General features: G+C 39.2%; 1 protein-coding gene across 7 annotated transcripts in view; it reads left to right on the top strand.

The window, feature by feature from the left end:
• Window positions 1-16,354, top strand: part of GPATCH8 (G-patch domain containing 8) — a 118,901-nt gene that overhangs the window by 81,709 nt on the left and 20,838 nt on the right. For all 7 annotated transcript variants that reach the window (XM_027625568.2, XM_027625574.2, XM_027625570.2 and 4 more), the window contains one exon: window positions 10,913-11,056. In XM_027625568.2, coding sequence (XP_027481369.1) covers window positions 10,913-11,056 — 144 coding nt within the window. The remainder of the gene's footprint in view (window positions 1-10,912; window positions 11,057-16,354) is intronic.

Raw genomic sequence — 16,354 nt, 5'->3', positions numbered from 1 at the left:
CTACCCCTGCTGTAAAAGGCTAACAAGTCATCATTTATCATTCCTTTCCTCTTCTCATTACTCTGTACTACCTTATAGCAAATGAATACACAGTTGACCCTTGAACAACAAAGGGGTTAGGAGCATGATCCTCCCCACAGTCAAAAATGTGTGATAATTTATTTAGTAAGAGCCTACTGTTGACCAAAAGCCTTACCAATAACAGAAACAATCAGTTAACACATATTTTGTATGTTATATCTATTATATAGTTTCATATAATAAAGTACATTAGAGAAAAGCGAATATTAAAATAAGATACATTTATAATACCATACTGTATTTATTGATACTGTAAGTTTGTGTCCTCTTTATTTTTTTTTAAGATTTTATTTATTTATTTGACAGAGCACAAGCAGGGGAGCATCAGGCAGAGAGAGAAGCAGGCTCCCTGCTGAGCAAGGACTCCGATGCGGGACTTAATCCCAGGACCCTGGGATCATGACCTGAGCCAAAGGCAGACACTTAACTGACTGAGCCACCCAGGCATCCCATGTCCTCTGTTCATAAGATGAACTATCTGTCAGTACCTACATCAATATTATATGATATAAAACTGTAGATGTTATACTTATTACTAATATTAGACATCAAAAATGAAAAGATAATGTGGAAAAAGAAATTAATTTACACGTGTAACACTTCATGAATTGGTAACAAAGAAGCAGGAGTATGATTGCTTCATTTTAGGCTAGTGTAATCAATACGATTGCTTCACAGTAGCCTAGCCTATACACTAATGAATGGTTATAAAATTATTATGGCATACAGCAGTCATATTCATAATAAAGTAGTAGAAACATTGTTACATTTAAAAAATATATATTTTTATCTGAGGTGATACTCAGCTTCTCCAGTTACAAGGGAGAGAGCCATACTGTACATAATAGAATTCTTTGAAAGCAAAGTTATAAAATAGTAAGAAAGCCAATACATTATTAATTTCCTATCAAATGTCACTTACCTTATTCCTGTGTAAGGGTAGTCTGCCCACTTCCATACTAATCTTGTACATTATGTCCTTCATAATGAATAGTTAGGCGATGATGATGACATAAAAACATCTCACACAATTCTTGCCATATAGTTACTCCATTTTCACACAAACGCACATACACAAGAGATAAGTTTATTAACTGTACGGCATAAAGATTGTATGCTGTTCATTAAGTGGAGGTGGATTATCATAAAGGTCTTCATCCTCATTGTCTTCACATTGAGGAGGAAGAAGAGGGACTGGTTTTGCTATCAGGGCTAGAAGATGTAGAAGGGGAAATGGAAGAGGCTGACACACTTGGTGTAACCTTACAGAAATATGTCATTATTTCTGTCCAACTTTTTTTGCTTTTTCATTTTTTAAAAAATGTTTCTAGGGTACCTGGATGGCTCAGTCAGTTGGGCCTCTGCCTTTGGCTTGGGTCACGGTCTTAGGGTCCTGGGGTCAGGCCCTGCGTCAAGCTCCCTGCTTGGCAGGGAGTCTGCTTCTCCCTCTTTCTGCCAATGCTCTCTTTCTGTCTCTCTCAAATAAATAAAAATTAAAAAAAAAAAGTTTCTGTACATTGTCTTCTACCCTTTGCTTTAGTTTCAATGCCCATATCATAGATGGGTCCATGTGGTAAAAGAAGTCAAAAGCAGTCGTGAATAATCAGAACCCTTCTTCCAGATAGTGTACGATACTGTTTTCTGGCACTGTTTCTTCTACGTTTCCTTCCTTATTGCACTAGTTTGGAAGCACTTATCTCCTCTTAATTCCTCTGGTGTGGTGTCTCTTAGCTCTTGAGTTTCTTCAAAATCCATATCTTGAAACCCTTCCTCACCACTACCTTTTTCCACCCCCATATCTATAATCTGTTTCGTGATTTCCTTGATTAGCTGTATTGTAAATCCTGTGAAGTCATGCACAACTTCTGGACAGTTTTCTCCAGCAGGAATTTATTGTTTGGGGCTTTTTATGGCTCTGTGGCTTTTTCTGTAACAACAGTGGCATCTTCAGTGGTATAATCCTCCTAGACTTTCATGATGTTCTCCTTTTTGAGGTTCTCTCTTCCATAGTGTTGACAATCCTTTCTATAGTATACTGTGTATAATGACCCCCTGATCCAGAGGCTGAATTAGAGACATTGTGTTTGGGGGCAAATAGACTGTTTCATTGCCTTTGCTGTTTAACTCATCAGGTTCTAGGTGGCCAAGGACATTGTCAAATAAATATCAAAAGGACTTTAAAAGGCAATCCATTACTTGGAAGGTACTTCCTGACTTCAGGGACAAAGCATCTATGGTAACAATCAAGAAGCATTTTTTTTTTAATTTTATTTATTTATTTGACAGAGAGAGACACAGCGAGAGAGGGAACACAAGCAGGGGGAGTGGGAGAGGGAGAAGCAGGCTTCCCTCTGAGCAGGGAGCCCAATGGGGGACTCGATCCCAGCACTCTGGGACCATGACCTGAGCCGAAGGCAGATGTTTAACGACTGAGCCACCCAGGCGCCCCTCAAGAAGCATTCTTTTTGTCCAAGCCTTCTTCTTGTACAACCGAAAGACTAGCAGCTGGTGTTTATCTTTTTCCTTCAAGGCTTGGGGGTTAGTTTTATTTTTATTTATTTTTATTTTTTAATTTATTTTTAAGATTTTATTTATTTGACAGAGACACAGCGAGAAAGGGAACACAAGCAGGGGGAGTGGGAGAGGGAGAAGCAGGCTTCCCACTGAGCAGGGAGCCCAATGCAGGACTTGGTCCCAGGACCCTGGGATCATGACCCAAGCTGAAGGCAGCCACTCAAGGAGTGAGCCACTCAGGCGCCCCGAGGGTTAGTTTTATAGATAACAGCAATCCTGATAAACCCAACTGCATTTGCATAAAAACCAGAAAAAATTCTAGTGCTTGCTTCTCTTCCTTTCTAGTAAATGTCCTTTTGGCATTTCCCCCCAGAATAGATTACTTTTGTCTGCATTAAAAACTTGTTCAGGGGCGCCTGGGTGGCTCAGTGGTTAAGCATCTGCATTCAGCTCACGTCATGATCCCAGGGTCCTGGGATTGAGCCCTACATCGGGCTCCCTGCTCGGCGGGGGGCCTGCTTCTCCCTCTTCCACTCCCTCTGCTTGTGTTCCCTTCTCTTGCCATGTCTCTCTCTGTCAAATAAATAAAATCTTAAAAAAAAAAAAAAAAAAACTTGTTCAGGCAGATAACCTTTTTCCTCAGTGATTTTTTTTTAAATTATTTGTTTTTTTTTAAAGGTTTTATTTATTCATGAGAGACAGAATGAGAGAGAGGCAGAGGGAGAAGCAGGCTCCCCACAGAGCAGGGAGCCTGATGTGGGACTCGATCCCAGGACCCCAGGATTACGACCTGAGCTGAAGGCAGATGCTTAACCGACTGAGCCACCCAGGCGCCCTCCTCAATGATTTTCTTGATGGTGTATGGGAACTGTCTGCTCCTCTTAGTTGGCAGAAGCCACCTTTCCTGTTATCTTTTTTTTTTTTTTTTAAAGACACATTTATTCAGTGTCATGATCAGACCATTACATTTAGCAATCAACAGCATGGGTGCAAAAAAAAAAATCTACATTAAAACCCTTTGGAATGCTTTACACTTTCCACAGAACAGAAACTAAAATAACCTGTTACACAGTTAGTCACAAATACAGTCCTCGAGTTTTTTGCCCATACACATGAGTATTGTCTAAAACATGTCTTCTTTGTAGCAGCTAGGCCCTGCCACCACTGTGCTTGGCTGAGTTCACAAATCTGTTGTAACCTGTAGCTTCCCTGTCACTTCTCTGGCTCTCCTCTCCTGCTAAGCTTTGTTTCCTGGCAGTAATTAAAACCTTCTGCCACTGCCGTAGCTACTGCTGCTGCTGGAACCACCCACCATAGCCACCTTGGTTTCGTGGTTTGGCAAAGTATTGGCCTCCACCACCATAGGGACCAGAGCTTCTGCCTCCAAAATTTCCTCCTTTCATGGGTCCAAAATTTGAGGATTGATTGTTGTAATTGCCAAAATCATTATAGCTTCCGCCACCTCCAAAGCTGCTTCCGTCATTACCAAGTCCGTTATAGCCAACCCCACTGCCACCATGGCCACCACCACCTCGACCGCCACCAAAGCCACCTCGACCACTGAAGTTCCCTCCACTTCCAAAGTTGTCATTCCCACCAAAACCACCTCCACGACCACCACCAAAGTTTCCAGAACCACTTCGACCTCTTTGGCTGGATGAAGCACTAGCCATCTCTTGCTCAGATAGGGCTTTCCTTGCTTCACAGTTGTGGCCATTCACAGTACGGTATTTTTGAATGACAATCTTGTCTACAGAGTCATGGTCATCAAATGTTACAAAAGCAAAACCTCTCTTTTTGCCACTGCCTCGGTCAGTCATGATCTCAGTTTTCCCATACTGTTCAAAATAATCTCTTAGGTGATGTTCTTCAGTGTCTTCTTTAATGCCACCAACAAAAATCTTTTTCACAGTTAAGTGGGCACCAGGTCTTTGAGAATCTTCTCTTGAGACAGCCCTCTTTGGTGCCACAACTCTTCCATCCACCTTGTGTGGCCTTGCGTTCATGGCTGCATCCACCTCCTCCACAGTGACACACGTGACAAACCCAAAGCCTCTGGAGCGCTTGGTGTTTGGATCTCTCATTACCACACAGTCCGTAAGCGTTCCCCATTGCTCAAAATGGCTCCTCAGACTCTCATCGGTTGTTTCGAAGCTCAGACCTCCGATGAAGAGCTTCCACAGCTGTTCAGGCTCTTTGGGAGACTCTTGACTTAGACATGACGGCGGTGGGAGGGGAGACTTTAACGATGCTTACTCTGCGGCGTCCACGGGCAGAAAGGAGTAATCTAACGAACGTATCTCCCTTTCCTCTTATCTTGACATCTTTTAGCCAAACCTCTTTGTAAAATTACCAAACCATTTTTGCTGGCAATTAATTCTCCAGCTTTAGCTCTGTCACCTTTTGCTTTAAGTTGTCGTATAATCCCTTTGGCTTTTTTTAAACCTTATCAGAGTCTATACATATTCCTTTCTTATAGCAATCCTAAACCCACACAAAAACTGCATTTTCAATATTAGTTTAAAAGGTTTTGCAAAAAAATGGGGCACCTGGGTGTCTCAGATGGTTAAGCGTCCAGCTCTTGATTTTGGCTCAGGTTATGATCTCAGGGTTGAGAGACTGAGCCCCTCATTGGTCTCTGCACTGGGCATGGAGCTTGTTTAAGATTGTCTCTCTGCGGTACTCTGGGTGGCTCAGCCAGTTAAGCATCTGCCTTCTGCTCAGGTCATGATTTCAGGGTTCTGGGATCAAGTCCCTTGTTGGATTCCTTGCTCAGTGGGGAGCCTGCCTCACCCTCTGCTTGCCGCTCCCCCTGCTTGTGTTTGCACATGCACTCTCTTGTGCGCTCGCCCTCGCTCGCTCACTCTCTGACAAATAAATAATCTTTAAAAAAAAAAAAAAGATTCTCTCCCCTCCTTTGCCCCTCCCTCCCCCCACCGCTGTTGGCTCTCAATTAATTAATTAAAATAAAAAAGGTTTTGCACCCGCTGATCAACTATAGCGACAGCTTCATGGATTTCCTTTTCTTTTCTTTTTTTTTTTTTTTACAATAGTCCTTACACTTACATTTCAAGATTCATTTATCTTCATATGGCAAGCAGCCACTGTTGCAGGTGTGAATCTATGGTTTGTATCAAGCAATTCAAATTTTTCTTAGAATATCATGATTTTTCTCTGCTTGTGAGCACTTCCAGCATCACTAGTGGCACTTTGTATGGGTCCTGTGGTGTTATTCGATGTTTACAATATGCACTAAACATAATGAAAAATATACAAGAACTGGGGGATATCACTTTTTATTACAGTACCCTGCCAGAGAGCCAGACTGCTCATGCAGAGATGATTAGCATCCACACATAGCTGTAAGTGGACACTTGCAACACTTGAGCTCATCCCAGTAGCAACAAGAGATGGCTATGAAATTATTATAATAGTACAGCATGTACTACATTTAATTTTATGCAGTTATGATTTAATACATTATCTTTACATTTGTTTACATTTCTCTCTGCTAATGGTACCATGTAAGGTCTGTAAGTGTGCACCTAAGTTTTGATGAATTACAGCTTTTTTTCTTTTCACGTAAGCTCCATGCCCAGTGTGGAGCCCAACGCGGGGCTTCAACTGACGACCCTGAGATCAAGACCTGAGCTGAGATCGAGTCAGACGCTTAACTGACTGAGCTACCTAGGCACCTCTAAATTTTAACTTTTTATACTAGATTTGTATATATTTTACAGTAATAATGATAAACTAGTATCTACATATATTTTATGCATTAACGACATACTGTTCTTTTTTTATATTTTTAGACTATGTGGTTTATCTGTTTTTTCAAATTATTGCAAATCTCCAAAAATTTTTCCATATATGTATTGGAAAAAAATCCTCGTATAAGAGGACCCATCCAGTTCAAAACCATGTTGTTCAAAGTTCAGCTATACTCAGCTTGTTTTGAGATGTCATTTGGTATCTAGTTTTTAAATGGAACTGGTGAGGCAAATTGGACCACCTTTTTGGGTCAGTCTTACAGTTTTTAGCCAAAACCTCGTAAAGACCAATGGATAACCAGCATATCTCTGTAGGCTTTTCAGATTAGCAGTGCAACTTATTTGGAGAATAGCTTCTTCTTTTTTTTTTTTTTTTAAGATTTTATTTATTTGAGGGAGAGAATGAGAGCGTGAGGCGGGGGGAGGGTCAAAGGGAGAAGCAGACTCCCTGCTGAGCAGGGAGCCTGATCGGGACTAGATCCTGGGACTCCAGGATCATGACCTGAGCCAAAGGCAGTCACTTAACCAACTGAGCCACCCAGGCGCCCTGCAGAATAGCTTCTTAATATTTAACTCCATAACTGGCCGCAGTCTCAAGTAATGTTTTTTGCCTTACAGTCTAAAAAAGATGGGGTATGTGGCTGGCTCAGTCAGCAGAGCATGGGATTCTTGATCTCAGGATGGTGATTTCGAGCCCCACATTGGGTGTAGAGATTACTTAAACAAAAAAAATTTTTTTAAGTTAAAAAGTTGAGTATTGATATAGTTGCTCCAGCTTTATTTTGGTTAGTATTTGCCTGGCATATCTTTTTCTTTTTCTTTTTTTTAAAGATTATTTATTTATTTATTTTTGAGAGAGAGAGAGAGAATGAGAGAGAAAGCACATGGGGGAGGGAGGGTCAGAGGGAGAAGCAGACTCCCTGCCAAGCAGGGAGCCCGATGTGGGACTCGATCCAGGGACTCCAGGATCATGACCTGAGCCAAAGGCAGTCGCTTAACCAACTGAGCCACCCAGGCTCCTGGCATATCTTTTTCTATCCCTTAACTTCCAACTTTCTAAGTCCTTGTGTTTTAGGGGTATTGCTTGTAATCAGCACGTTGTTGGATTTTGTTTTTCTGGCGGCTTCTTAGTACATTTATGTTTCTTGTGATTATTTATCAATCTGTCTTTCTACCTTCTATTTTCCTGATATTTCTGACATGTCTTACCTTTATAAAATTGAAGTTTTCTTACTTCTTCCCCCTTTACTATTTCTATTCTAATAATTACCCTTGGAATTTTAATGTAAATTATGCTTAGTTTAACAAAGTCTAAAGTTAACTCTATCTCGATTAGTAGAAAGACTCTAGAACACTTAAACTTTGAATGCCCTCTTCTGTTATACTTGGCCATATCAGCTAGCATTTAGCTTTTATCCTTTTTCAGTCCTGCAAACTAGGTGTTGTTTTGTTATTATATGTATATTTTTTTTATTGCTTAACATTTACTTTCAGATATCAGACCTTTTTACTGGCATCATTTTCCTTCTTCCCTAAAGCACATGCTTAAGGAGACCGTGACTTTCAGACCCACAGTAAGAAATACGTTTAATATTGCAACCACTTACAACTGAAAAGTTTTACAAGATAGTATTTACCCTTATGTGAAATACACTCTGTATTTTGCTATTTTTCCCCCTTTTCATGCCTGTTACAATCTACTAAATTAATGTTGTGACCCACTAGTGAGTCATAATCTATGATTTCAGAAATACTACTTTAGGAAGTTTCTTTTTAATGAATCTATTGGTGGTAAAATTCTTTTCTTCATTTCTTCATTTCCTGCAAAATAGGTCATTTGGTATACAAATGTATTTTCTCTCAACACACTGAAGCACACTGTCTTCTACCTTCTGTTGTTGCTTTTAATCTGCTGTCAATCTGATTGTGGGTGATGTTTTTTTTCCTGGGTATTTTATGATTTGATGGTCTTTGGTCCCTTTGTAGTCTGACTCTGTATGTCTAGGTGCCTATTTTTATTTAGCCTGCGTGGTATACTTTGTGCTTCCTCTATCTATGGAGTTATCAATTACTAGTTTGGAAAAATCCTCAGCCTTTATATCTTCAAATACTTTTCTCATCTCTGCTGTCTGTTCTCTTTTTCTGGAATTCCAGTTATGCACATGTTAATATTCTTACCATATTTTTCATAGCTCCTAAACCTCTTTTTCATATTATCTGTTTCTTTGTCTAACACATTCTATTTTTTTTTTTAAGATTTTATTTATTTAATTGACAGAGAGACAGCGAGAGAGGGAACACAAGCGGGGGGAGTGGGAGAAGGAGAAGCAGGCTTCCCGCCGAGCAGGGAGCCCGATGCGGGGCTCGATCCCAGTACCCTGGGATCATGACCTGAGTCGAAGGCAGTCGCTTAACCAACTGAGCCACCCAGGCGCCCCTCTCTAACACATTCTAATTTTAGTCTTTTACCTCTTTTTGTGTACTACATCTTTTTAAAATTGAGATATAATTTACATACTACAAAATTCACCTTGTGGTTTTTAGTATAATCCGTTAAGTTTGTGCAACCATTGCTACCATTTAATTCCAGAACATTTTCACCTCCCTACTACGTTTTTTAAAAAATTTATTATTATTATTTTTTTTTTTACTAAGTAAGCCCAGCACAGAGCCCAGTGCGGGGCTTGAACTCTTAACCCTGAGATCAAGACCTGAGCTGAGATCAAAAGTAAGGACACTTAACCGACTCAGCCACCCAGGCGCCACCCCACCCCCGTATCTTTTTTGAGCTGTATCTGGTCTGCTTTTTTTAATCCATCCTCTAAGTAGCTGATGAATTTTTTGGTTTATTTTTTACAGTTAAGTTTTTCAATTCTGAAAGTCTTACATTGGGTCTTTCTACAGTCTGCCTAGGTTGTTTTTTTTTTTCCTGTTTTGTTTGTTTTGTTTTTAAGTAGGCTCCACTCCCAACTTAGGGCTTCAACTCACAACCCTGAGATCAAGTCACATGCTCTACCAACTGAACCAGCCAGCCAGGCACCCCTAGTTTTTTGTTTGTTTTAAAGAGTTTATTTAAAAAAAAAAACTATTTTTAAGCAATCTGTACACCCAGCATGGGGCTTGAATTCACAAACCCAAGATTGAGAGTCATGTGCTCTACCAACTGACCCAGCCAGGTGCCCCTACAGTCTGCCTAGTTTTTAAAATATATTTTATGTTTGCTCATTGTTGTAATTCCATTTTATATTTTAAACATTTTATAGTTGCTTTATATTCTGTAAGACTATTCCAGTATCTGAGATTTGGGGTACCTAAATCTATTGCTTGTTTCCTGTGACTCTCGCTTATAGAAGATTTTTCTTTCTCTTTTTTTTTTTAAGATTTTATTTATATATTCATGGGGGTGGGCAGAGGGAGAAGCAGGCTCCCCGAGGAGGAGGCAGCCTGATGCAGGACTCGATCCCAGGACCCCGGGATCATGACCCAAGCCTAAGGCAGACACTTAACCATCTGAGCCACCCAGGTGCCCTATAGATATATTTATTTTCTTCTGTGTGTGTAGTAATCTTTGATTGTAACCCCAATTTTGTTGATCTTAATCTAGGAAAATGTTAAAGGGCTAAAATGGAGGATGCTTTCTGAGAGTATTTTTGATTCTCTCTGCCAAGATGCAGAGGTCCTTGGGTACTCTCCAGCCCACTTATAGGTTCTTTCATTTATTAATGAGACTTCTCTGGTCTAGCTCCCCCATCTTGCTCAAACTCCAAGCTTCAGTGTCACCCACATGTCCTTAGAAGAGCCCTTGCCCATCACAGCCCTGATTTCAGTTTCAGATGATAAGTTGCTCTGTTTTGTTTTGTATTGCCTCTTTTGAGGATTATACTTACTCCTGTGGTTTCTACAATGCAATAAAAATTGTGATTTTTAGGGTGCCTGGGTGGCTCAGTTGGTTAAGTGTCTGAATCATGAGCTCAGCTCAGTTCTTGATCTCAGGGTTGTGAGTTCAAGCCCCACACTGGACGTCACTGATGCTGGGCGTGGAGCCTACTTTAAAAAAAAAAGTGTTTATTTCAGGCTGGTTGGAGTTTTTTTGTTTGTTTGTTTTTTGTTTTTAAGCCAGGAGTAGGAGTAGGGGATGCCACCATAATGCCAAAAGGCAAAGTAAAAATTAAACTCTTTTTGGGGGCACTTGGGTGGCTCAGTTGGTTAAGCATCTGTGCCCCTGAAGACAACTATTAATTTAGATATTTCAATACAGTAAGTTGCCTAAAATCCTTTATCATTAATGGCATCCCAAACATAAATACATGGATTAATTAATAGTATAAGTTTACTGAATAAAATACAATGGCTACAAAAAATGAAGACAACTATCAATACAACCACACACAAATAACCCTGCCAGATTGCCACTTGTGTTCCATTTGGCTTTTACTGGTACCACTAAATAAGCCCCCTTTTCTCTCTTCGGATAAGACTGCCTCTTTATAACATTCATTTAAATTCTACCAAGTTCATTTTTTGTTTGTATTTTGTGGTTCTTATAGGATTATGTTGACAAAGAGAAGGCAATTGCCAAAGCATTGGAAGACCTCAGAGCCAACTTTTACTGTGAACTCTGTGATAAGCAATATCAGAAACATCAGGAATTTGACAACCATATCAACTCCTATGATCACGCACACAAGCAGGTGAGGAATTGCTTGCTAACAAAGAAAAAGATACTTTATTTGTTGTTATAACTATTGAATTTTATAAATGTACCCCCCAGAACTTCATGACTATGGTTTCTTATATCTGTCAGTCTTCATCTGAGGTCCATCTGACTTACTTGATTTTTTTTCAGTGACAGAAGTCCTGACCTTCCAAGAATTATGTAGAGTGAAGAATTGTGAGCTTCATAAATCTTGCATAAAGTTTTTGGCTTTGAATGGTTTCTATATTTGTGTTTAATTTGGTAATTCAACTGATCCTCCTAGTGAGGATCACTAGGAGCTTTGTTTCCCTTTCTCCCTCTTTCCGACCATGTTAAACTTTTAACAGCTCTCCCAGACTCTGGTCACTTACATATAAGAATTCATGCTTTATTGGCTACTATTTCCTATCAGTAAGTCATTTTGTTATTTGGTATACCTTGGAAGGTAGATAAATCTTGAGAAGAAAAACAGAATTAGATGCTGTCTTAACTTTAACAAAAAAACCTCTGATGCTGCATGTTGAAGAGCTTGCTAAAAAGTTGTTTATACTTTCTTTGCAGTCTTTTTTCTTTTGCTTTCATTGGTTTAGAAAATAAAATTGTACCTAACTAGTTAACAGGCATAAAGAAGGTAGCAGTAATTCCCCAGGGGGGATTTTAGAAGAAATGAATCTTTAAACCTTATAGCACAGTTCTGGCTTGTTAAAGAATTTTGAGCCATTTGATTTGGGGTGATTTTAACAGAACTTGCTAAGTCTTTGGAGGTATAATAGTTGTATTTGTTAAACTTGTAAAATTTATGAGCATTGCTGGAATGCTCTCTTAAGTGGATCTGTTGAACCAACTTTTTTTTTTTTTTAAACCTTTGCTTTGTCTTCCAACCAACGTAAGATTTCAGTGCACAGCTTTGATTAAGGGCAAGCTTTGATTAAGTTTTCCCAGTACAAGGATAGTTTCTAAGCTATTACACTTTTTGCAACAGTCTCTTCCACATTTACCCACACCTAACCAATTTAAGATTCTTCCACTGATAGAGTTGTATTCAAAACGGCTTTGAACTTCTTATATACCTTTGAACATTGTTATACTATACTCTCAGGTCTGCTTAATTTGAAGAAGAGAAAATTAGTATATATATCACCAAGATATATTGGCAATTATCTTACTTTTTCAAAGAATCATGTGTCAAGGGACACCTGGGTGGCTCATTTGGTTAAATGTCTGCTTTCAGCTCAGGTCATGATCCCAGGGTCCTGGGATTGAGTCCCACATCGGGCTCCCTGCTCATTGAGGAGCCTGCTTCTCCCTCTGACTGCTGCTCCCCCCCTGCTTATGCTCTCTCTCTCTCTGACAAATAAATATATAAAGTCTTTAAGAAAAAGAATCGTGTCAAGAAAGAAAGAGTTATAACAGCAGATATTGCTTATCCAGTAACTTCTCAACCTTCTCAATGTATATATACAAATTTTGGGGGTGATTTTTTTATGGGATTAAGAAAGACATTTGGCATCTAAACACATTTGGGCCCTTGAGAATTTCTTCAATTAAAAATTATCTGTGATGGGGTACCTGTCTGGATCATTTGGTCAAGTATGTGACTCTTATCTCGCGGTCGTGAGTTCGAGCCCCACATTGGGCGTAGAGCTTACTTAAAAAAAAAATTTGTAACAAATTAGAAGACTCCAGAAGAAACTTTAGGCACTAGAAGGACATTTAAAAAGGTTACATTTTTAGTTAATGAGAAGTCTCTTGAGTAAAGTTTCTATTAGGAAAAAATAAATCAGGAAAATTTAAATTCAGACTTGAACAATGTTTATATTGCCCTTTAAAGGGAAAAAATTCTACCAAAGCAACAGATTTACAAGTTAAATCTGAGCAGAAATACAGAACTAGTGAAATTCACATTGACAGTGTGATGGACGGTAATGTTTTAGTGATGTTGCTTTCAACTTGAGAGTAGTAGTAATTGTTGCAGCTGTGGTTCATTTGAATGTGACATGTTTATTCTCCTGTGCACTTTGAGATGACCCACTTCTCTCTCCACTTTTCTCTATTGCAGTGATTTTCCACATGGGGAGATTTTGTCCTCCAGGGAACACTTAACGCTGCCTGGAGACATTTTTGAGTACTACCATTAGGAGGGTGGTGCTACTGGCATAGAGTGGGTAGAGGTCAGGGTGGTGTCTAAACATCCTACAATGCATTGGAAAATTCCTTGCAACAAAGAATTACCTTGCCCAAAATGTCAGTAGTGCTGATGTTGAGAAACCCTGTTCTGTTAGGATTACTGAAAAACTTTCAAATATATACGGTATTGTGATATCATTTGGCCTTTGCTTGGCACAAACAAATCACTATCATTTTAAGTGCCCAGTTACGTTCTAAACATTTATAAAATACTCATCTAGCTGATCCTAAATACTCATTTATTACTCTGGTTTTTTGTTTTGTTTTGTTTTTTTAATTATCATCAAAATGAAAATACAAAAGTAAGGATTTCTTATAGGGAACTGATGGACTACCTTTCCATTAATATAGAAATATGTCTGTGATCTTTGGTTTAAAAAGAAATCTTTAGCTGGTATGATTAATGGATGTATGTGAGCTTATTTCTTCACCATGATCAAAAGCCCATCTTAGGTATTAAAAAAAGAACAGTGGTAGTATGAGTTTGTTGTTCTGTTTGCTTTTGGTGGAGTGTTCTTTATTCGGTTGAAATGTAAGCTTTTTCATCTTTCTTTATACTGCTCTCTTAGTGCAAATAGTAGAATCCTGAAACAATGCTAAAAATATATAAACAAGAAAATGCACAGTACTAAATTTTTTATAGTTCTACTCTTCCCTGTACTTAGAATTTCTAAGGAGCCTTTAATTGCCCTTGGTACAACACAGCTAAATAATCCCTAAGAGGAGGTAGGTCCTATTTTTCATTCCTCTTTGATGGACATGAACTTACCATACAAATGGACCTACCATTTTCCAAATTCATGCTCTAAAATCATAAAGACGCCCTGTCTTGTCTTCCAGGAAGGCACACAGGATTATTATGAATCTGAGATAATAGGTAAGTACATTCAACCCTGTTTTAGTAATCCCTAGTTTGTATCTTCCATCAAATTTTCACCATTAAAAATTTCCAGAGAAATAATCTATCATGTTAGTGGTAAACTATTAGTATAGACAGGATCCTGAACACACCCTTATCTTTATTAAGCACAAATAATCTCTCAAGAAAGGGCTACATGGTCACCCTCATTTGTGGTGATTTGGGAGGGTGGCTTGTTATATGTGTCTCACTACTCAGTAGTTTTTCTCAAATTTTCTAAGATTTTTGTGGAAAAAGTCATTAACTTGCAAATATTAAGACCCAGTCTGATCTGCAGAGATGAAAAAGCTCATGAGACATTTTTGCTCTTAGCAGTTTAAACCTCATTTTAAGGTGATAATTTCAGTACATTTTGAAGGGAAGACCTCTCCATTCCTCAAGAGATAGCCCAATCTGTGATTCCTTTTTATATAACTTAGTCCTGATAGCCTCAGTGCTTAGTAAACATTAGTATCCATCTTCTGTCCCTCTTGGCTTAATTAGTTACTTTGAAACTAAACACTTTTCCATCTCTACCTCCTCTCCTCTTTGATTATTTTGCATATCTAAAAACATGTCTAGGGCGCCTGGCTGGCTCAGTGATTAAGCAACTGCCATCGGCTCAGGTCATGATCCTGGAGTCCCGGGATCGAGTCCCACATCAGGCTCCCTGCTCAGCGGGGAGTCTGCTTCTCTCTCTGACCCTCCTCCCTCTCATGCTCTCTGTTTCTCATTCTCTCTCTCGCAAATAAATAAAATCTTAAAAAATAAAAACATGTCTACTAGTGGATATGATCATGGGAACCATTTTCTTGAGCTTTTCATAGGACCTAAATTTCAAACTGCAAAGAGCATTCTCTTTCTCAGAGGTACATTTGTAGCAACACAATAATAGTCAGTGCCTTATTTTAATACTGTTTTTTGTTGTTATTATTGTTTTGCTTCCTTTGGTGCCTTGTTACCTAGTCAGGGTTCTCCCAGTCTTACTCTCTTTTTATTCGTGCCACTAAGGGTCCTCCTCATCAGCCTCCAGTACCTAAACCAGAGATCCCAAATTATCCCACAGATGTATTTTGTCTGGCCTTCTTAGTATTAGATTTTTTCCCTTTAATTTTGGTTGGTTCCCAGTTTTTAAAAATGAGATTTTATATAGGGCACCTGGGTGGCTCATTCGGTTAAGCGACTGCCTTTGGCTCAGTTCATGATCCTGGAGTCCCAGGATCGAGTCCCGCATCGGGCTCCCTGCTCAGTGGGGAGTCTGCTTCTCCCTCTGACCCTCTTCCCTCTCGTGCTCTCTTGTCTCCCATTCTCTCTCTCAAATAAATAAATAAAATCTTTAAATAAACAAATAAAATTAAAATGAGATTTTATATAATTCAAACTTATCTTGAAAAAGTGAATTATCTAAGAACATTGGGCCTACATTTTAATGTAACAGTTGGCTAAAGCTCAGTAGTTGCTATCTCTTTAGAAAGGCATGTGCTAACTCTTCAATTAGCTGTGGTTTCCACTTTATCTTTTCTCTTACATCACCTTCTTTGACTCATTATATAAACTGTCAGATCCCTCTAGACATTTGAGTTTGTGACCCAGGCCTGTACCTTCCTTTTCTCTCCACACAGGCTTCCACCCACAGGCTTCTAATTGAAACTGGGGAAGTAGCACATTGAAAAGCTGCCTCTTTATTCCTCTTTAAGTGTTGGGTCCAACTTCTTTGCAGTTTCAGAACTATCTGCGGTAAGACTACCGTAGTTAACTAACTATCCAGTTATCAAAATCTGATACTGTAAAGCAGCTTTGAGAAATTCTTTTTACTTGCAGAAAAAATCAGTGTCTTGGTCAGAGGAAAGAACACTTTCAGCCTGCCTCTTTCTGCTAAAATCAGTTCAGTATTGGGGCGCCTGCGTGGCTCAGTTGTTAAGCCTCTGCCTTTGGCTCAGGTCATGATCCTAGGGTCCCGGGATTGAGCCCAGCGTCAGGCTCCCTGCTCAGCGGGAGGCCTGTGTCTCCCTCACTCACTCCTGCTTGTGCTCCCTCTCGCTGTGTCTCTCTGTCAAATAAATAAATAATCTTAAAAAATAAAATCAGTTCAATATGAAACTTATTTTACGTTTTTTGAAAAAGACAAATCTCATTTAGTACCATGTCTGTTTCAACTGTAAAAGTAGTGGTTTTATGAGCTTTAAATAGCTGAACTAAAACAGAGTA

The sequence above is a fragment of the Zalophus californianus genome, chromosome 16 (assembly GCF_009762305.2).
Source record: "Zalophus californianus isolate mZalCal1 chromosome 16, mZalCal1.pri.v2, whole genome shotgun sequence".
NCBI classification, from domain to species: domain Eukaryota; kingdom Metazoa; phylum Chordata; class Mammalia; order Carnivora; family Otariidae; genus Zalophus; species Zalophus californianus.
This window is presented reverse-complemented; position numbering and strand designations above follow the sequence as displayed.